At 44.1% G+C, this 23,226-nt stretch overlaps 1 protein-coding gene across 3 annotated transcripts in view; it reads left to right on the top strand.

Annotated features, from left to right (window-relative positions):
* Positions 1-23,226, top strand: part of LOC135921796 (sodium-dependent proline transporter-like) — a 75,727-nt gene that overhangs the window by 30,887 nt on the left and 21,614 nt on the right. For 2 of the 3 annotated variants that reach the window (XM_065456112.2, XM_065456110.2), the window contains 3 exons: positions 12,730-12,857; positions 14,723-14,835; positions 15,563-15,694. In XM_065456112.2, coding sequence (XP_065312184.2) covers positions 12,730-12,857; positions 14,723-14,835; positions 15,563-15,694 — 373 coding nt within the window. The remainder of the gene's footprint in view (positions 1-12,729; positions 12,858-14,722; positions 14,836-15,562; positions 15,695-23,226) is intronic. The other variant, XM_065456111.2, reaches the window with a different exon arrangement.

Raw genomic sequence — 23,226 nt, 5'->3', positions numbered from 1 at the left:
CCACACGTCTACCAAGTTTTTATGCTTGCTATTTTCGCAGTCCATTTCTACAGGTATCATACCCCACGACTGGAAAGTGGGGAAGGTCGTCCCAGTCCACAAGTCAGGTAAAAAAGATTCACCATTTCACTACCGCCCCATATCACTTACCAGCATACCCTGCAAGCTCATGGAGCACGTCATTTACTCTTTAACAATGCAGTTTCTGGACTCAAATAATTTCTTCCACTCATCACAGCATGGATTTCGTAAAGGTTACTCCTGTGAGACTCAACTAGCCATTTTTGTTCACGACCTGCATGCCAACCTTGACGCTAATCTCCAAACCGACGCAATCTTCCTCGACTTTGCTAAAGCATTTGACAAGGTACCCCATAACCGCCTATTTCTGAAACTTTCCAGCCTAAACTTGCATTGTGACATACTAGCATGGATAAAAGAATTCTTGACTCACCGCTCCCAATCAGTCGTCATTAATAAACAAATGTCTAACTTACTACCAGTTTCCTCAGGGGTACCCCAAGGATCCGTCCTAGGGCCTCTTTTGTTTTTAATTCATATTAACGACCTACCTCAGAAATTAGATTGCCATATTCGTATGTTTGGCGACGATTGCGTTATTTACAAAACAGTTACTGACACCTTTAACCAACAATCCCTACAAAATAACCTAAATCTGGTAGAAAACTGGTGCAACGACTGGCTAATGACACTTAATATAAACAAATGCAAATATATATCTTTCCACCGTCACAGTAATCCTCTCCTGTTTCCCTACAATATCTCTAACGTTCCTATCGACCCTGTCCAATCATATAAATATCTCGGTGTTCATCTTAGTCATGATCTTACGTGGAGTAGCCATATCGCGAATATTATTTCATCTGCTAACAAAACGCTTGGTTTCCTAAAGCGTCATCTCCACTCTGCCCCCCTGCATGTTAAGCTACTCGCATACAAATCACTAGTTCGACCAAAATTAGAATACGCATCGCCCATCTGGTCCCTGAAACAAGTATACCTTGCTAATTCACTTGAATCAGTTCAAAACAGGGCAACTAGATTCATTCATTCCTCGTACTCTTTTGACATCAGCATATCATCTCTGAAATCGCAGTCCAACCTACCTACTCTTGCACTTCGTCGCCACATTTCTAGTTTGGGATTATTTCATAAATTCTTTTATTCCGAGCTACCACAGGAACCCTACATCTGCCCCTCCCCCCCCCCCCCACCACGTTTCTCTCTTCGCACCGGACATCAGCAGCAGGTGTGTCGACCGCGAGCACACACAAAAACTTTTGCTTCGTCATTCTTCCCCGGACTGCCTGCGACTGGAACGACCTGCCCCAAGAACGTGCTGCCATCACATGCCTATCTATGTTCCTTAACCAAATTACGCGTGCGCTTGCATCACAATAATCATTTTTGTTTGCATAACACAAAAACGTTTGCTTCGTCATTCTTCCCCCGGACTGCCTGCGACTGGAACGACCTTCCCCAAGAACGTGCTGCCATCACATGCCTATCTATGTTCCTTAACCAAATTACGCGTGCGCTTGCATCACAATAATCATTTTTGTTTGCATAACTCGTTCAACATTTTTCTGTTTACTGTTGTTAACCTACATGTGTCCCACCCCTTATGTAATACCCTCACATGAGGGTCTTTAAGGAAATAAAGTGAAGTGAAGTGAAGCTCCATTTCCCAAAAGTGTGCTGTATAGCGGCTTTCCCTCAACATGTTTATAACTACAGTCGGATACAACTTAAGAAAAAAGGGGGCGTTTACTCCTCCGAGGCGGATGCACACGAGCGTCCACCAATGGGTGCGCACTCTGGACCGACGTCATGCGCCGGACGGCCGGTGACTTCGCCGCTTCGGTCATCTGGGCGGGGCCTCCCCTTTTTTCTAAAGTTGTATCCGACTATAGGGCGGCGCACCCTTTACAGTCATGTAGTGCAATATGGTTAATTTTGAACTTCGTTAGCGCCAATTACGCCTATCAATTTATTTACCTTACGTTTGTTCATTGCATAATTGGTAATTGTACTCTGCGACTGATTCTCCCTTCATGCATGTACCACCGAAGCTCTTTTCGAACACCATCGCCTCGCGTTGTCCCTGCATAGTACAAGCAAATTCGCTCCATTTCCTAAAAGTGTGCTGTATAGCGGCTTTCCCTCAACATGTTTATAACTAAGGCGCCGCACCCTTTACAGTCATGTAGTGCAATTTGGTTAATATTGAACTTCGTTAGCGCCAATTACGCCTATCAGTTTATTTACCTTACGTTTGTTCATTGCATAATTGGTAATTGTACTCTGCGACTGATTCTCCCTTCATGCATGTACCACCGAAGCTCTTTTCGAACACCATCGCCTCGCGTTGTCCCTGCATAGTACAAGCAAATTCGCTCCACTTCCTAAAAGTGTGCTGTATAGCGGCTTTCCCTCAACATGTTTATAACTAAGGCGGCGCACCCTTTACAGTCATATAGTGCAATTTGGTTAATATTGAACTTCGTTAGCGCCAATTACGCCTATCAATTTATTTACCTTACGTTTGTTCATTGCATAATTGGTAATTGTACTCTGCGACTGATTCTCCCTTCATGCATGTACCACCGAAGCTCTTTTCGAACACCATCGCCTCGCGTTGTCCCTGCATAGTACAAGCAAATTCGCTCCATTTCCTAAAAGTGTGCTGTATAGCGGCTTTCCTTCAACATGTTTATAACTAAGGCGGCGCACCCTTTACAGTCATGTAGTGCAATTCGGTTAATATTGAACTTCGTTAGCGCCAATTACGCCTATCAATTTATTTACCTTACGTTCGTTCATTGCATAATTGGTAATTGTACTCTGCGACTGATTCTCCCTTCATGCATGTACCACCGAAGCTCTTTTCGAACACCATCGCCTCGCGTTGTCCCTGCATAGTACAAGCAAATTCGCTCCATTTCCTAAAAGTGTGCTGTATAGCGGCTTTCCTTCAACATGTTTATAACTAAGGCGGCGCACCCTTTACAGTCATGTAGTGCAATTTGGTTAATATTGAACTTCGTTAGCGCCAATTACGCCTATCAATTTATTTACCTTACGTTTGTTCATTGTATAATTGGTAATTGTACTCTGCGACTGATTCTCCCTTCATGCATGTACCACCGAAGCTCTTTTCGAACACCATCGCCTCGCGTTGTCCCTGCATAGTACAAGCAAATTCGCTCCATTTCCTAAAAGTGTGCTGTATAGCGGCTTTCCCTCAACATGTTTATAACTAAGGCGGCGCACCCTTTACAGTCATATAGTGCAATTTGGTTAATTTTGAACTTCGTTAGCGCCAATTACGCCTATCAATTTATTTACCTTACGTTTGTTCATTGCATAATTGGTAATTGTACTCTGCGACTGATTCTCCCTTCATGCATGCTCCACCTAAGCTCTTTCAAACACCATCGTCTCGCGCTGCCTCTGCTTAGTACAAGCAAACTCGCTGCATTTCCCAAAAGTGTGCTCTACGTCGGTTTTGCCTCAACATGTTTATAACTGTGGCGGTGCACCCTTTACACTCGTATAGGGCAATGTGGTTTATGTTGAACTTCTTTGGCGCTAATTAGGCCTGCCAATTTAATTACATTTACGTTTACACACTTAATTTATTGTTCATTGCATAATTGGCAATTGTACTGTGGGACTGATTCTGGCTTCATGCATGCTCCAGCGAAGCTCCTTTCAAACACTTTGGGCTCGCGCTGTCCCTGCTTAATACAAGCAAACTCGCTCCATTTCGACTGGGATACATAGCGCAAAAAATGACACAGGGACAAGCAGAACACAGGACGCCATTTCCCAAAAGTGTGCTCTACGGCCGCTTTGCCTCAGCATGTTTATAACTACGGCGGTGCACCCTTTACAGTCGTATAGTGCAAAGTGGTTAATTTTGAACTTTGTTGGCGCTGATTAAGTCTGTGAATTTAATTACCTTTACATTTACAATCTTATTGTATTGTTCAATGCAAAATTTGTAATTGCACTCGGTGACTGATTCTCGCTTCATGCATGCACTACCGAAGTTCTTTAAAACACTATCTCCTCGCGCTGTCCCTGCTTAGTACAAGCAAACGTGCTCCATTTCGCAAAGTGCGCTGTACGTTAGTTTTGCTTCAGTATGTTTGTAACTATGGCGGTGAAACCTTTACAGTCGTATAGAGCAATGTGGTTAATTTTGAGCTTCTTTAGCGGTAATTATGGCTGTTACGTTGATTACCTTTACATTTACACACTTAACTTATTGTTAATTGCATAATTGGTAATTGTCCTCTGCGAGTCATTCTCGCTTCATGAATTCACCACCGAAGCTTTTGTGAACACCATTGGCTCGCGTTGTCCCTGCTTAGCACAAGCAAATTGGCTCCATTTCTCAAAATTGTGCTGTATGGCGGCTTTCCCTCATCATGTTTAGAAATATGGCAATGTACCCTTTACAGTCGTATAGTGCAATGTGGTTAACTTAGAACTTCGTTAGCGCTAATTAGGCTTGTCAATTTTATTACATTTACGTTTACACACTTAATGTATCGTTCATTGCATAATCGGTGATTGTGACTGATTCTGGGTTCATGCATGCTCCATGGAAGCTCTTTTCACACAGCATCGCCTCGCGCTGTCCCTGCTTAGTACAATCAGACTCGCTCCGTTTCCCAAAAGTGTGGTGTACTGCGGCTTTGCCTCAGCATGTTTTTAACAGCGGTGGTGCATACTTTACAGTAGTATAGTGCAATGTGTTTAATTTTGAACTTCGTTAGGGCTAATCAGGTCTGTCAATTTCATTACCTTTACATTTACACACTTATTGTATTGTTTATTGCATAATTGGTAATTGTACTCTGCGACTGATTCTCTCTTCATACATGCACCTCCGAAGCTTTTTCAAACGCCTCCTGCTTAGTAACCCGCTCATTTCCCAAAAGTGTGCTGTACGGCGGCTTTGCCTCAGCATGCTTATAACTGCGGCGTTGCACCCTATACAGTCATACGCGGCAATGTAATTAATTTTGAACTTCTTTAGGTATAAATACGCCTGTTAATTTACTCACCTTTACATTTACACACTTAATGCGTTGTTCATTCCATAATTGGTAATTGTACTCTGTCACTGATTCTCGCTTCATGCATGCACCACCTAAGCTCTTTTGGAACACCATGGCCTCGCGTTGTCCCTGCTTAGTACAAGCAAACTAGCTCCATTTCCCCAAAGTTTGCTATACATCGGTTTTGCCTCATCATGTTCATAACTGCGGCGATGCACCCTTTACAGACGTATGGGGCAATGTGGTTAATCTTGAACTTCCTTAGCGGTAAATAGGCCTGTCAATTTAATTACCTTTTCATTTACACACTTAATGTATTGTTCATTGCATAATTGGTTATTGTGAATGGTTCTGGCTTCACGAATGCTCCATGGAAGCTCTTTTCAAACACCATCGCTTCGCGCTGTCTCTGCTTAGTACAAGCAAATTCGCTCCACTTCTCAAAAGTGTGCTGTATAGAGGCTTTGCCTCAGCACGTTTTTATCTACGGCTGTGCCCCCTTTACAGTCGTATAGTGGAATGTGGTTAATTTTGAACTTCTTTATCGCTAATTACGCCACTTAATTTAATTGTGTTTATATTTACACACTTAACGTATTGTTGAATGCATAATTTGTAATTGTACTCTGCGACTGATTCTCGCTTCATGCATGCACTACCGAAGCTCTTTTCAAGCACCATCGTCTCACGCTATCCCTTCTTAGTAGAAGGAAACTCGCTCCATTTCCCAAAAGTGCGCTCTGTGGTGGCTTTGCCTCAGTCTTTATAACTACGGCGGTGCACCGTTTACAGAAGTATTTCGCCATGTGGTTTATTTTGAACTATGTTGGCGCTTAATACGCCCGTTAACTTACTGATTTTTCATTTAGTTTCTTAATTCATCATTTATTGCACATATATAAATTGAATGAATGAATGAATGAATTTATTCCCATAAAACGAACACATGGCAAAAACAGAGGGTAAGAGAGAAAGAACAAAACAAACAAAAACAATAAATGATCTCATAAAGTGTTCATGCAGCAGATAGCAATAGAAAAAATATGCAACTCAATAAAAATAAGCCTACTTATACAAAGATTAAAGGGTAATAGGCACCAAAGTAATTTAATAACTTGTTTTTACTGCAAGAAAACATCAATACCATCGTTCATTAACTTATTTATTAATTGCGGTAAAGTGTATTACAGCTTTTGTTTCGCATAGTTGGTACGTGGATATGACAAAAACCCATATTCCGGAAATATTGTAGCATAATAGCTTCTATCTCTTGTCCAGTTTGCTATAAACTTGCCGTGGTTAATGTTTTTCCGGCACTCCTTACCGTATGTTAACGCTAAGCGAAAATTGAAGAGATCAGGAGCTTTAAGTATCTTTAGGTCTTTAAATAATGAATTAGTTGCAAAGTCAAATGGTACTTTGCTCACAACCCGGATAGCTTTTTTTGCAGACAAAAAATAGTATTAATATTAGTGGCAGATGTTGTGCCCCAAACCAGGCAGCCGTAATTTAGGTGGCAATAAAATAAATAGTTATAGAGCAGAAGTTTTACTTTCTGTGGAATCTGTTTAGTAGTGAAAGGAATACCCGAAACTTGAGAAAGCTTGTTTGTTAAAAAAATATTATGACAGTTCCAAGACATGTCACGATAAAAGAAAACGCCTAAGGTTTTAATGGAATTCACGAGCATGATTTTTGAAGAGCCAAGTTGAATGTCATCCTTCAGGAGAGCATTCTTATTCTTTGCATGAAACAAGATAGCTTTAGTTTTGCCTGTGTTGATTTTCAACCCATGTTCGACAGACCAAATATATAATGTTTTAAGCACATAATTCGCAACTGTAAGAAGTGTTACAGCATTACTTGAAGAAAACAACGTGGTTGCATCATCAGCATATAAAATAAACTTGGTGTGGGAATCTACATTAACAATATCATTAACAAAGATATTAAAGAGAAGAGGGCCTAAAATGCTACGCTGAGGAACGCCAATATAGACTGGTTTAACTTGGGATGAAATTTTATTAATTTGCCCAAATTGGCATCTATGGCACAGATATGACCTAATTAAGTCTGAAGCAATGCCACGAATACCATAGCGATTCATTCTATATAACAGAACTCGTGGTTAATACAATCAAAGGCCTTGCTAAAGTCTATAAAAATCCCTAGAGTAAGAAGGCCTTTATCAAAATTATCTAAAATGAATTCTTTTTGCTGAAGCAGAGCAAGTTGAGTAGACTTATTTTTACGAAAGGCAAACTGACAATCGGTTAAAAAGTTTCTGCTTTCGAGGAAATCAGAAATGCGTTGAAAAATTTATTTTTCTAAATCTTTTGAAAATACGGGGAGAATAGAAATTGGTTTATAATTTGTCAACAATTTCTTATCTCCTTTCGTGAATAAAGGCAAAACTTATGCATCTGACGTGGGAATACATCGGAAGAAAGGCAGACATTGTAGACGTGCATTATTACAGGCGTAATTAAATCTAGGACGTATTTCACAGGTTTAATTTGAATATCATTGACATCACAAACGCTGCTGGTATTAAGTTCACTGAACTTGCACATTATTTCAGGTACGTCCGTTGGATGCAAAAAAACTGAATCGGAGCAATCAACGGATGAGTAACGACTACCATTCATGTTGATAGGTGTACTTGCAACGCTGGTAAAGTAATTGTTAAACGTGTCAGGCAAACACACGTCTGGAACTACATTGCCATTTTCCGAAATACCTGTTGGAGGCTGATAATCAGGCACGCGATTCAACAAAACGTTGACCCGCTTCCACAATTTACGGCTGTCATTCGAGCAGGATTGAAAGTACTCGAGATGAGAGTGGTCTTTAGCGCAGCGCAGTTCGTTTGTTAATTGCTTCCGAAATGATTCAAAAATTTGCAGGTATGTGGATTCCGGGTTTTAATGAACCTATTATATAATTTTATTTTAGGCTTGATTTTACACAGCAATTCTGTTGTGATCAAGGGTTTGCGGATATCCGAAGAACGCAAAGGTTTGGTACGAAGTGGGAAATGTTTTTTATAGCAAGCCCGAAAAGTGTGCAAGAATGTTTCATAGACAGCATCTGCATTATCCGCAGCAAAAACATCCCCCCAGTTAATCAGCGATATTTTATTTCGGAACTGTGCAAGCTGGTGCATTGTAATTGCTTGATAAGTGAAGTTACATTTGTTTTCTCTTTTATTATTACGGATGAGGCTTAGGAAGATGGGCATGTGGTCGCTAAAACCATACGTGAAAACACCGGCTTTTATGTCAGCTTGGGGAAAGTTTGTCAAAAAAAGGTCAGTACAGGTAGATGTGTTGGCTGTAACCCTGGTTGGAATCGAGATAGTATTATGACAACCATATGCCTGCAACAAAAGCAAAACGTCACGACTAGCTGCGGTATCAGTGAACACGTCAATTTTGAAATCGCCACCGAAAACAACTGTACATTGTAGAGCATGTGCACATGAAAATAATTTCTCCAGAAGCGACAAGAATCGCTCGACATTCGCACTGTGTGGACGGTAGAATACAGAAAAAATTGTTCGTGCGTGCAGCACAGATAAGACTTCCGTCAAGAGGCAAAATTCATCAATGCAATTTACTGAAAGATTACCTTGCCCAAGCATGCTAAAACCACCTCCACGCGAAGTGGTTCTGGACCTAGTAAAAGACTGATAGCTCGGAAGGCACCATGGGGTAAAGTATTGGTCATACCACGTCTCAGAGAGCATTAGGAAATCGAACTGAAATTTCAGGCTTTCAAGGAAGAAATCAAGTTCGTCTTTTTTATTTCTAGCAGACTGGAAGTTTAGGTGAAAGCATTTAGTCGCCCGACTATGACAATTTCCAATATAATTAACAAAATCTGATGGCGGTAACAAGCCTGTGAAAGACATGGCAGTATAAGACATTCATCAAACACGTTTTATGATTTCAGTTCATCAAGGTCGGCAGCACAGGTGATCGTGTGCGCATGACTGCCTTCTTTTTTCCTTACACTTTTCTGCAACGGTGCCAAACGAAACTGAATCCATTGGCACTTGTCCAGTCTTTAGCGGTCTTCAAAAGCTCCCTGTTATGGGCAGTTAGGTTTTACAACATGAAAACACCTTTTCCTACTGTTAGCAGTACTTTACGTTTGTTCAGCCATTGATCCCTTACCGATTGTTTCGCAAAGCGTATGATAACACCGGGAATCTTATCAGGGTTAGAAGGAAGCCTGTTCACGGCAAGAACAGATTGACTGGTCAGGGGATCAAGCTCTAACTTTGACGCAAGCACATTTATTTTGTTGATTAGGGACTCATCTTCATGCATTTTGAGGCCATGAATTTCAAGGTTCAGTTTTATGCTTTGGTATTCCAGATAATTCGATGCAACAGACAACTTTCGTACCTCGTCATTGGCACCGGAGTTTTCAAGGTTGGAAAGCCTGGAATTCATGCTCTTAATTTCAGCGTCATGCTTGGAGACTTGAGCAAGTATTTAGTCATATTTGTTTGACATTAACTACAATGGTGCCTCAATGCCATCCACCGTTTTCTTTAGGGGTAATAATTCATCAAGCTTGCGGTTGATGTCAAGAAGCAGAGAAGCTACAGAGGGTTCCATATTACTATTCATGCAAGGCGCACTTGTTTTGCTCTTGCGGCAATGCTGACACCTCCAGGCTTTCTTATATTCTTCCCCCTTTGATTTGAAAGTCGTTTCGGCGACGCCCGAGCAATCACCAAGATGGTAAATATTACTGCAGACGCAACATGTCATGAAATGAGCATCAGCTTCAATGTCAAGATCACATTTTGCGCAAGTTCCATCTTCTAAGGCCTCATAACTGAGAGAGTTAACAGGCAGGCACGATGACATGGACGAAAAGCAACGCAACCAAGATTTTCAATGTGGCGCAAAAAACTAGGCAGTAGAGGCAGCAGCAGCGAGAATGCGAAACTTGATCGGATATTACAGCTAGAAAAAGAAAAACTACACAAACCTGTAAAAAACTGCAGGACAGTTTAAGACAGCGTGTTGGCTGCGCTGCCGCTGGTGCCACAAGACGAGGAAGCACTTGGCGACCACTTCTTATGTAGTGAATGGTGGCGCTTCAGCTGTTTGGGCCGTGACGCAGGACTTAGTGAAGGCAACTGTCATATGCAGCTTGATCTTGACGATTAGATTGCAGACAGCCGCTTACATCGATCCGAGCAAAGCCACGTTCCAAGCACAAGAGCAGCAGCAACTGTAAAGAATTGCAGGACAGTTTAAGCCAGCGTGTTGGTTGCGCTGCCGCTGCTGCCACAAGTCTGTACTCTGTGACTAATTGTGACAAGTCTGTAATTGTGACATGTCTGTACTCTGTGACATGAAGCGAGAAGTAGTCTGCGACTACTTCTCGCTCCATGCGCACTCCACCGAAGCTCTTTTCAAACACCATCGCCTCGCGCGGCACCTGCTTAGGTACAGGCTCCATTTCCCAAAAGTGTGCTGTGCGGCGGCTTTGCCTCGGCAAAACGGATTAGATAGCGGACCGTTTTCAGACTAAGATTCTCGGACCATGGCCATACGCGTCGCAGGCTCACAAAGTGAAGCGAGTACTGCCACGTTACGCGAAATCGACTGGCCTCAGTGACCATTATAGGCATGAAGTAATTTACAACATCGCGTATTCACTCTGATAGTACCTTCTCCCTTCCCTCTCCTTTCTTTTCTTCCGTTACAACACCTTTCGCTATCTAGGGTAGCAAACCGAACGTGCATCTGGTTGACCTTCCTTCTTTCCCTCCTACTCTACCTCCTCCTCCTGTTGTGTTTGTTTGACATCATGTCACGAATCCAGCGTCCTGCCTCATCTACACGGAATTTTGTAAAATGATGAATTTTGTGAAGCTTCTCCCGGTATTTTATCAGGGTATGTGTCTTTGTGACTATTAGGAATTCTGTATCGTTCAAAATATGGGAGGTAATTTGATAAGGAGATCTTAAATAATTGCTTAATTGGCAATTATAGAGGAAAGATTGCAATTCAGAAATTGAGGACCCAAAGTCATATTATTAAATCAACAAAAACTTCACTTCTAAACAAAATTGTCTTGGACACTAGAGCCTGCAGTTCTTTAGCACTGTATGGCAGTACTGAAAGAAATATGAAATAGTGCACCAGTGACGTCGATCTCTCTATCCGCTCCATTGCCAGTGCTGACCAACAGTAGCGCAAGCTTTCGCCCGCACGGGCTTCATGGTGGCCTTCTCGTGTTTTGCATGGCGACGCCAGGAATCCACGCGGAGCGTGCTCTATTCCGTTTGCAATCTTGTGGCGGTACCGCATCTCGGATGATCACGTTTTCCAATAGCAGCGAAAATAAAGAAAGGCATTATGGATCAGAATGAAGAGAACTCGTGATTGTCATCGCATTAGCGCCTGCGCTGCAAGGAAGCAGGTGTTGTTTTCTGATAGGCTGTGGAGATGAGCGTCGTTGACGCGCTACCTAATTCTCGTTTCGGTTCAGGGCTGGCGACAGCCAAAACACTGCACGCCGTAGTACCTACGACAATTTTTCTGAAGTTGTTTGGCAACTTATGACTGTCGGGCTTCGATTTTGCAAATGCAATACTGCCTCTAAAATCGCTAATTAAAACTTTATCTGTATTGTCTGACAAGCCTTACAGTCTGACAGCAGATGTGCAAACGTGGCTATCACAGGTTATCAATGCAGCATCCTGTGTTATTTGGTGCAGAATATAAAGCAGCCTGTATACCTGCTACATTAGCGCTCATTGGGAACGAAAGCGAAGGGGGAGGGGGGTCTAAGGTGGCTGTACTGGTGCTGAAACATCACCACCGCCATCCCCGGAAAATTTTGATATCCTCGCCTTCCTGATTACCCCCGGGGGGTATGCGTGACAGAAGACCTATGGGCCCCGGATGCTAGACGACCTGTCTACGCCTGTGGCGTAGACAGGTCGTAGTCTTTGTGGAAGATTATCGGACTGCATCAGTGCCCGCTCCGACGGCAGCGCAAACTCATGACGTAGCGTTTTCTCGGTTGTTCACATACCTTTCTTGATGTCGATGTCGCGAGGTGTTACGTTTTTCGGTTGACTGCGCGCGCGCGTACTTTAAAATTGATTTTAAATGTGTTCTAAGCTATATTAGCCGTTTATATTTTGCAGACGATGTGTTTTTGCCCACAAAAATCAATCTCACACGTTAACTCGAATTCGAATTTTCGTGTCAGTACTCCTTTAATGTGTGTACTGTCGTCAACAAAATGTACGAGAAGCTTGTCATGGAACTAATGGAAGATGAAATGACATAGCGCCTAGGCCCTAGCCCCAGATTGCGCTTCCTCTGTGCACAGAGAACGAACGTTTCTAAGGAGATGGTAATGCGTATTCGAGTTTAGTGCGAACATATGTGTGCGTGACGCAATGAAGTATTTACGGCTTGTTATCTGTTTCGTCCTATTATCATCGTGTTCGCGCTGCCCTACAAAAGTCGAAGACCACACAGTCCCTCTCGAACCACAGCACATGATAAGTCGAAAAGGTCAGCTGTTACTGCAACCAGCTAGGAGCGACGACGATTGCTTTACAGTCAGACTGACACTGTGGTGCCGTCACAGCTCGCACGTTTTCCTGGCCGTCAACGCGGTGCTTTACAACATGGCCGGCAGCGTGATGACCTTTTCGGCCATGGGACACATGGCGGCTTTGAGGGGCTCGCCGACCGTGCCGGACGCCGAACGACCGGGTGAGCTCGTCCCGGCCAGAAGCGTGCACCGCCCTCGTGGGCGCGACTGGCGCTCAAACCTCGGCGCCGTGTGCTCGCGCGTGCGTCGATTCCTTCGCACGCGAGTGTTGCGAGGACAGCACGATGCGATACTCCCGGTGCCCCCGCTCCGCTCAGGATGCCTCGATGTCACCGGGTGGAGAAAACCGCCGCCAATCTCATGCCAGCTCCGAGGGACGCCATCGAAACGCGAGCGTGGCAATGGCGTCAAAGAACGCCTCCACCCTGCAGGTTGCTGCGGCGAGCGAGCAGGACATCGAGGCACCCTACTCATGGCGGTCTCGGCATCCATTGCGTGCCCCGGTTCCATCTCATCCATGTCTCTCCATCGGCCACGTTTGCGTAAATTCACACTTGGAGAGCCGCGATCCCTAGCACATCATCTCAAAAGGATAGCACTTCAAGAAATAGGTTCTGGAGCTATCTTCTAAAACCCGCAAGTTTTACTTCCGCAAGAACAGTTCTATTGCCAAAGAAACGCTCTGCTGATGGCAAGCGTTTGTTTTCAACTATTCTTCAAGTATCTATACATATTTTGCTGCAAGAAAACACCCGAATAATTGAGCCTAAATCAATAAACTTCAACAACTCTCCTTTACAAATGGTTAACGAGACGAAATTTTGAGTCGTCTACCTTGACACTCAACTAAGTGGCATAAACATGGCCACGAAACTACACTAACCAGCTATAAGAAAATCCCAATACTGTATAAACTACATTACATTTTTCCTTTGAACACACTCCATACTCTTTATGTCAGTTTTATACAATCACATATTACGTATGCTATTACCATATACGGACTCATGCACCCTACGACTTTATTGCCTATTATTGCAGCACAACAAACTGCGCTTCGAGCTATTCTCTTCCTAAGCAGATCGGACTGAGTCACATTCACGTACGCATTACTTAATATACTACCCGCGAAACATAACATTGATTTCCACGTTCTCGTTTTGCTTTACAAAATATCGCACAAAATTATACTATGTCGTTCTGTAAAAATAATTGTCAAAATGCCACATACCCATTACGATCAGTTACCTCGAAAACGCAAACCGTTCCGAAATCTCGCACTAATTATGGATCATTTACATTCTCGCGTATCGCATCGCAGCTCTGGAATAAATTACCAACAGACCTAACAGCACAACAGCCATTTATCGACTACAAAACTAACCTTCACTCTTTTATGGTCGCGTCACTTTCTGAGTGAGTATGAACCATATTTGTACTGTCTCACATTCTCACGCGCTCTAGTGTTTATGTAACAGCATATAACATAGGGGCCCCCTCCACAACTCCTACGAGAGTTATAGGGCCCCACCATTATGCCATACACGCAATACACTTATCTTCATGTGAATAATAAAAGAACTTGCGAGGGTACCGGGCCAACGCGAGGCGGCGTAGAGTCGCAGGCACGAGACGGTAGGCAACTGCGCAGGGCAGAGGCGCGGCACGGTGGGCGTGAGGGAGAAGGCGCGCGCACGCGGTCGGCATGCGGGGAGCAACGAACTCGAAGTAGTCGGCGGAGCAGGCCGGCGGGACGGAACGGCGTGTGTGTGCTTGCGCCGAGGATTTCCCGAAATAAAGAACTTACTTGGCAAGCTTGACTTGAAGCCAACGCGCTCAAATACGTCACGGCAGCTGGCTTCGCAAAAGTGCAACCTGTACCGAGCGCTTCTCCAGACTGCGCTTTATGTGTGCTCGCGAATTCACCGAATTCTTAGTTTGCCGGTTATGCGCGCGTCGTAATGTCAGCCAACGCGTATGGGTGCCCTCCGTCACGAAAGCATGCTTCAGCGCTGCGTCGGCGCAGGTCAAGCTGTGCCTTTCATCGCACTGCCGATGGCCCTGGGCTCCTTCACATTTCCGCGCGCGGCCAGCGGCTGTTTCTTCGCTGCGTTCATCCTACAATCTCTGGCCGCACAGGTTAGTGCGCTTTTCACCGAGATCCTTGAGCTGATGTCGCAAAACAACTCACGGGCTGTGAAGGAAACTGCAAGCTCCAGATTAATTCCCATTGCGGCAGCTGGAAAGTGCATGAGCACAATATGGCTGTTGAACCAGCGTGCGTGGGACCACACCTTTGCTCATTGTTAGCTTAGAGCTGTACGTCACCTTGATTTTTGTTCGTCGTGTGCGCACACTCCGCCAACACTGAGGAATTTGGCTTGGCGTACGCGTAAAACGTGGCCAGGAAGAATAATTATAGGTGATGTCTAAATCCAAGACCCAGCAACGGCTATTTCGGTTACAGAAGTCAATCTCAAAGGCCATGATTTTGCGTGCGGCAGAAGTGTTTGCGGAGCTGAAAACACAGCACCATTGTCATGTTTTCATAGCGACCTATTGTGTGCGTGACTCAGCGACCTGCCTCGAATTGAGCCCAAGAAATCACACATCCAAATCTGATAGTATTACTTGTGCGCCACGCGGATGCTGATTTGTAGCTCGCGCTTTCGCCCGCGGTGCTGCAAATGAGAGGCAGCGGCTCCCCGCAGATAAACACAATCGCTCTAACTGGCAACCAACGGCGTGTGGCGTGAGGAAGATGACGTCGTGTGCAAGAATTTCTACTCAATACAAGAACAGATGCTATATGTTCCCTTCATTTCTCTACCTCGCCGTACAAGATCTTTATATATTTTGCCCCCAGCTGGCGTTGGTTAACAGCGCGCTTCAAGAGATGCTCGTGGATTTGGAAGCCCGGCTGCCGTCCAAAAAGACGTTCGTCACGCTCTCCTACTGCTTCATCTGCTTCCTGCTCTCCTGCGTGCTCTCTTCTCAGGTGAACACGAATTAAGAGAGCAAATAGAGCAACTTGTTGTTCATTCATGTCGAAAGTGTAGCGCTAGAACATCACGGGGTCTAAAGGAGAGAGCTACGCTTTCGAACGTTTACTATAAACCTTCATTTTAATGGTGAGCGCTGTTCCCGCCCTTCGTCCTCGCGTGGTTTTATAGTGCTGCTGCCGCCGCCATTCGAATCGGCCGCTGAGTGCAGTGAACCAGCCCATACGTTTCCCACTGCTCTTGGCGCGCCCAGATAAAGATGAATTTCTCCGTAGCCTTCTCGTAGAGTTACAAAGCAGCGCTGCGAAGTTCAAACGCAAAGTGCTGCTTGGGTCCACGCGCATGTTTCAATCTGGCAGTGCTGCTTTATAAGCATAATATAACGCAGGCCTTAATCAATGCAGTTCTCGTAGGCTACCTCACCTTTTTGTAGACTCACATTTCTGGGTATATAAATTGTACATATTGTATAAAAAAACACCTTTATTAGACATATCTGCTACGGTCTAATATACTTTCGGGAGGATTGCGTGCCTAGAGCCAACAAACATTTGCGGACAAAATGAACAAAGCCGTAGGTTCGTCCGTTGCCTGCAACAAAATCAATTGACTTCACGGGATAAACACCTATGAATGGTGTCTGCATATTGTTTTATTTTTAATTGCTAGAGAAAGCGTGTAGCAACGGCAACTTACAATGAAGTAGAGGCTCAAAGTGAATATGGACCTTGTACACCTGTATTAAAGGTAGTCTAAGCAGACATACGGCGGAGTAAAATTCACTACTGTAAACACCTCGCGTTCCTCATTTGCCCAAGAAATCACTAAAGCCGGGCAACTTCAGCAGCAACAATGCAATAAGCTATATTCAAAATATTGCTGCAACTTTGTGAGGGCATCAGGTACAGTTAGTGTAACACGATTGCTATAAAAAGTCCTAGGGGCCACATTTTTTGTATGTTAATAGTACCAAAATGCCATTGGAATCAAGTTTTTCTTTATTGGTTGATGATGAGTTTGGCGTATTGTGGCGCTAGGGCCAAGTATGGCCAAAGTGCTCCAGACCACAGTTAATGAGTTGACCATGGAGTAATGAATTATGTAGTTGGTTATGACATGACTGTAGATGGGCCTAAAGAAGAGTGGCGGTGAAGTCCGTAAAATGTACATGTACGAAAATTATGGAAATGACCAATAAAGTGTCGCCTAAACACAAGAAATACATTGAAAGTGGAGGATTAAATGAACGACAGTATGTCCTTTGGGAAAATTTTCAAAACGCACTACTGCATTTTCAGAACCATTGACACGCAAGAGTCCGGAAGCATGCGCGTTACAAAGCGGTCCCATTGCAACAGCCTGTTGCCAGAGGATGCACTACGAATCTCTAGTGCTTATCACTTTCAATAAAGCAAAATTATTTAAGAACTTTAAAACTGATTTGCTGTGGAAATATACGGCTATGGTCGAAGGAAAATTGCCTTATGGCGAGGAATATGCTCTCTGTACGCTGAATTCGGGAAGTACTTTCCACGTAGAAGTTCTGCTTCCTGGCGTTCTAGCGAAACATGAAGGACAATGAGCCTCTTATCACATCTGCCACATGTTGGAGTCTCATCACCAGTCAGCAGGTAATTCTGGGTGCCATACGTGTGCATTATTCTTAGACGACAGAATAGCCCATCATTGTGTCCTGTTTTCATTGTAGAGGTACAAATGCCTAACTGGGGCTTTGAGAAAAAACAAAACAAGGTGAAAACGGGAGCCAACATTTCGACAAGTGGACTTGTCTTTTTCAAGGCGACATATGCTTTCCTCGGCACAGTATATATAGGTAAGGTTCTTCTAAAGGAGAGAGGGGGTAATGCGGGTGGGTGCAGGCGCGAACGAAGGCATGTTAGCGGCGAGGGTGTAGAATTGCGAATGAAGGAGTGCTGTGCACACGGCCGTCTGCCAGCCGCGTGTCAACTGGGGTTTGATTACGTAGAGCTTATTTCTCGTTTCAGCATTCCGCAAGCAATTGCCAATGGTTTTTTCTTTAGTTTCTTCATAAAAAGGTTTGAGATCTTCGGCAGGGACAGCCGAAGTACAATTAACAGCTTCCAATGCCACTGATGTAGCCATTTAGTCGGCGAGCATTTTACCATCTATTTCTCCATGGCCAGGAACTCAGCACACTATCACATGATGATGAGAAGAGTAAATGGTGCACCAAATACAGGGTGTCTCAGCTAACTTTAGCCAGAGCTTAAAAATATGCGAATGCCACGGAGCTGGACAGAACCAAGGTAATGGTGTTGAATTCAGACTACAAAAGGCAATAATATTGTTACGTAGGAAGACGCAGACGAAAAGCTATATAAGGTATATTTAAAAGCGCCGTCCCATAGCAACTAAAGGCCGTACTCGGAAGCAGTGTAGTAGGCCTTGAGCCCACTGACGTGCGCGACATCACTATATGCCAGAGTAGAGCACGAGGTTGAACTCACAGGAGCAATTTCGTACGTCACAGGCGTCACCTGCCGCAGCCCACGGTAGGGCCTTATTTATTTATTTATTTATTTATTTATTTATGCTACCCTCAGGGCCAAAGGCATTACAGAGGGGAGTGGTGTTAATATACAAGCAAAACGTACAAGAAAAATACAATATTTGCTCATTATACAATGTTAGCTATATCATTGGAAAAATTACGTAAAATATTAGTACAATAACATGAAAAAACAACATTACAAATACCTTGTTTATACATTGTTGGCTAGAAGATTTCGGAAGTGATGCTTATCAGTGATAGATACGGTATCAGAAGGAAGGTGATTCCAATCGCGACTAGTCCTGGGCAAAAAGGAGTGAAAGAAATGCTTAGTGTTACAAATGTCAATACCAACTTTGTGGCTGTGATCGATGCGATGGGATCGGTAATGAGGCCTAGAGATAAATTGGTCGCGCAAAACAGGATGATAGTACAACTTATGAAAAAGAGTTAGTCTGGAAATTTGGCGGCGCGCAGACAGGGATAGGAGAGCAAGATTAGACTTCATGGCAGTAATACTAGCAGTTCTATTGTAGTTGCACAAAATAAACCTAACGGAGTTATTTTGAACAAGTTCTAGTGCCGTTACAAGCTTGTCCTGACTTGGATCCCATATCGAGCATGCGTATTCCAGCTTGGAACGTATTAGTGTTTTATACAGCAATAGTTTAAGTGACGATGGCGCTCTAAGAAAGTTACGACGTAGGTAACCTAACATGCGGTTAGCGTTGCTAACTATATGTTCAATATGAATGTTCCAGGTTAAGTTAGTGGTAATGTGAATGCCAAGGTATTTGTACGAGATGACCGATTCTAATTGAACATTGTTAAGGTAAAAAGGAGATATGGAGGTCTTAGTGCGGGAAATGTGCATTGTTTTACATTTGCTAGTGTTAAGTTCGATGAGCCACGTTTTGGACCAAGTAGCAACCGCATCTAGATCGGACTGTAAGTGGGTAGTATCATTAACAGTTCTTATTTCGCGAAAGATAACACAGTCGTCAGCAAATAAAAGGACGTTAGATTTTAAGAGAGGCGTCAAGTCATTGATATAGATGAGAAACAAAAGCGGTCCAAGAACCGATCCCTGCGGAACGCCTGAAGAAACGTGACTAAAAGCAGAGCTGCACTGATTCGCGACAACAAACTGTGAACGATGTGTAAGAAAAAATTCAATCCATTTTAACAAATCAGTGTCTAAATTTAGTTGATTTAGTTTATGAAGCAGTAATCTATGTGAGACCTTGTCAAACGCTTTTGAAAAATCTAAGAATAAGCAAACGGCATGAGATGATCGATCTAAGATTTGGTGCAACGCGTGAGTAAAGCACATAAGTTGCGTTTCACATGAATATGTTTTGCGAAAGCCGTGTTTAGCCGCGCTAAAAAATGAGTTTGATTCCAGAAAGTTAACCAAGTTAGTGTAGATTACGTGTTCTAGTATTTTACAACAGTTACTGGTGAGAGAAATAGGGCGATAATTACAAGGAAAGTTTTTATTGCCTGATTTAAAGATTGGAATCACCTTTCCTATTTTCCATTTTTCTGGGAGCGTACCCGTGTCCAAGGATTGTTGGAATATTTTTGTTAATATAATAGAGCAGTAGGTACTGGTGTTTTTCAAAAATTTGGTGTTAATACCGTCGAAGCCGGGAGAGGATGAGTTCTTTAACCCGTAGATAAGCTTAGCGACACCAGATACGTCGATTCGTACTGAAGGCATAGCTACGTAGTTGAACGCTTGTGTCAAGGGTAATTCATTTTAAGAAGCAGAGGAAAAATTCTGTACAAATGTTTGATTAAGAATGGTCGCACAAAGATTGTTGGGTACGGGTTCGTCAGAAGAATCGTGTAAGGTGATAGCGTCGTGTGGTGGAGGGTTAATGGTGCGCCAAAATTTCTTTACGTCAGAGGCTAGCATCGACGGAAGCACAGTAGATAAATAATTTTCTCTGGCGTCTCTAATGGCTGCAAGGTAAGCGTCAGATGCAGCCTTGTGCGCATCCCAGCGTAAATTAGAAGGTGAGAGCCTGGCTGCGCGATAAAGACGTTTTTTCTTGTAGGACAGCCGTTTTAAATGAATGTTATACCATGGTGCCTGCGAATGGGTGGTGATGACTCGCTTTGGAATGTATTTTTTTATTAGTTCGTGCGCTTTAGTTTCGAATGCGTCCCAATTAGCGTGCACTGAGTTATTGTCGAAGTTATGCAAGAAGATGTCTATGAATGCATGGAGTTCAGTATTGATTGCGTCAAAGTTTGCTCTGTTGTAGTCAAAAATAGTTTTGCGTTGTTTTGAGCGTTTTGGCGCGGTTGTTTCGATGTGAAAGTTTAGCAGTAGGTGGTCACTAATTCCAGGATAGCAAGTAACATCAGAGAGAAGATCAGGGGTAGTTGTTAGAATTAAGTCAAGTGTGTGGGGTGCAGTAGCGGATAATCTGGTTGGTTCGGAAACAGTTTGGGTTAACGAAAATGCAGAACATATATCCAAAAATTCTTGTGATTCGGTTGAGTACGGAGTTAAAGTAGGAGGGTTCGTATTCCATATTATATTAGGGAAGTTGAAATCCCCTAAAAGTATGACGGATGACGTGGGAAACCGAGTGTAAATCGTATTAAGGACGTCATGCAGTTCATTTAAAAAACAGGAAGCGGAAGAAGGGGGTCTATAGCACACGCCAAAAATGAGTTTACGATGGTCAATTATTACTGATGCCCAGACGATTTCGAGGGATGTGCTAACTGATATGCTCGATGAAGGAATATCATTTAAAATCGCAAGTAGTACGCCCCCACCTCGAGACGTAGTGCGGTCGCATCGGTATATGTTAAAATGTGAGGCTTCATGAAAGATTTCACAATCGTGTACGTCAGGAAAGAGCCAAGATTCCGTAAGAGCAACAATGTGCGCAGAGAAGGAATCTATCGCCGATGACAATGAATCATGTTTGTTGACGACGCTGCGTGCATTGGTGTACATGATTGACAGTTGTGCGAATGGCCGTCCAGTACCCCTCTCGCCTTCCTATGGCTTATCATTTGCAGTGTTAGTGACGGGCTCATGCCGCTCAGTGCGTTCATTGGTTTTAATTTCTTCGATGCTATCCGTTAATGTGTTGTAAGTGTAGCGTTTCTTATTAACAGTGACCTTATTGTAACTGAGTAGAAAGGATGGGGAACCAGGAAGGTTTTTGGCGAATTCGGTTAGCTTTTTTCGTGTGACACGGGTGGCGGGCGAGAAATCTTCAGATACTGTTACATTTTTTGATTTCAACAGCTTGCGTGCGGAAAGTAGCTGTTCCTTGGTTTTGAAGTTCACAAGCTTCACAATAACGGGACGGCATTTGTTCGGTGATAGAGTGCCCAGACGATGCGCACGTTCAATTGAACCAGCTGGAAATGAATCTACGACTTTACTTAGTACTTCAATTAATTTTGTTTCCGTTTCTTGCCATGTTTCCTTCGCATCAGGCAAACCATAAAATATTAGGTTATTTCTTCGTGACCGATCTTCCATTTCGTCAACACGTGACTGCAAGAGGTTGTTCTGTACAGCCAGCAAGTCAGCAGTTGACTGTATATGTGTAATTTGTGCACCAAGGTCGTCTATTGTACAGGATTTCTTTTCCAGGGCGTCAAGTCTCGTTTGGATATCGGATACTTTGGCTTCAATATTTTTTTGTCCAGATTTAATGCTTTTTATGTCGGCTGCTAGTTCGGTTTGGAATTTTGTGCTCTGTAATGAACGTGTGTGAACATCCTTTAGCAAACGAAAAAGGGCACCCATTTGTTCAGCGGGGTTGTCTGGTAAAGATTCGATATCAAGAAGTGCATCTGCTCTAGTGGTGGGCCCAGGGTTAGATTCAATATCCCCGCAGCACAATAACAGTAACGCCATAGAAAAGCACTCCGACAAGGTTTCGCGCAAGACGTGTGGGCATGGGAACAGCAACAAACAACGATTGTCGCTTTTTTTCGCATACAGGGAAAAGTAGGTACACACCTGCATGGCGAAAGTTTGACGATTAGGAGCGGTGCCGAAGGCGCTGCTCCCATGCCCACTGAAGGAAACGCTGGCGAGCCGGCTGCTTAAATCTTCTCCGGTGATTGATGCAGTTGTCCATTGCGCTGTTGGGCAGTAGACGAGTTGTACGATTGCAGGTCCATCATAGTCAACCGCGCAGCAGGTCGACGCAGCTGACATTTCGTCCGGCTGGCCAATCCAAGGGACCGTCATTGACAGCGGGATGAAAAAGCTTGAGCAGTCACTGACCACAGCCGATAACCATGGCACGAGGAGCACCTGAATGACCTGCATGGCGAAAGTTTGACGATTAGGAGCGGTGCCGAAGGCGCTGCTCCCATGCCCACTGAAGGAAACGCTGGCGAGCCGGCTGCTTAAATCTTCCCCGGTGATTGATGCAGTTGTCCATTGCGCTGTTGGGCAGTAGACGAGTTGTACGATTGCAGGTCCATCATAGTCAACCGCGCAGCAGGTCGACGCAGCTGACATTTCGTCCGGCTGGCCAATCCAAGGGACCGTCATTGACAGCGGGATGAAAAAGCTTGAGCAGTCACTGACCACAGCCGATAACCATGGCACGAGGAGCACCTGAATGACCTGCATGGCGAAAGTTTGACGATTAGGAGCGGTGCCGAAGGCGCTGCTCCCATGCCCACTCCCATGCCCACTTCGCGATGTATCGCGAAAGGAGCTGCTCTCTAAATTCGGCGTCACGAGAGGGCGACCACAGGAGCACGAGCGCACCAGGCAAAAAACTGTACGTCACGGTGGCGGGCGTTGTACTGACGCTGCTGAGTGGTTTACGAGGCCGTCAGTCGAGCTGGCGTGCATAGTCGACGAGGGCGATGGCGTCGCGCGCATACTTGCTTGTTGTGATCGCAGGAGGAGGAAGTGCCGTGTCAAAGGGCAAGGTCGGTTCGCGAGCGTACGGTAGATAACATGGCGACAATAATGTCACGCAAGAGAAAGTC

This window comes from Dermacentor albipictus, chromosome 6 (assembly GCF_038994185.2).
Source record: "Dermacentor albipictus isolate Rhodes 1998 colony chromosome 6, USDA_Dalb.pri_finalv2, whole genome shotgun sequence".
In the NCBI taxonomy this organism is placed as follows: domain Eukaryota; kingdom Metazoa; phylum Arthropoda; class Arachnida; order Ixodida; family Ixodidae; genus Dermacentor; species Dermacentor albipictus.
This window is presented reverse-complemented; position numbering and strand designations above follow the sequence as displayed.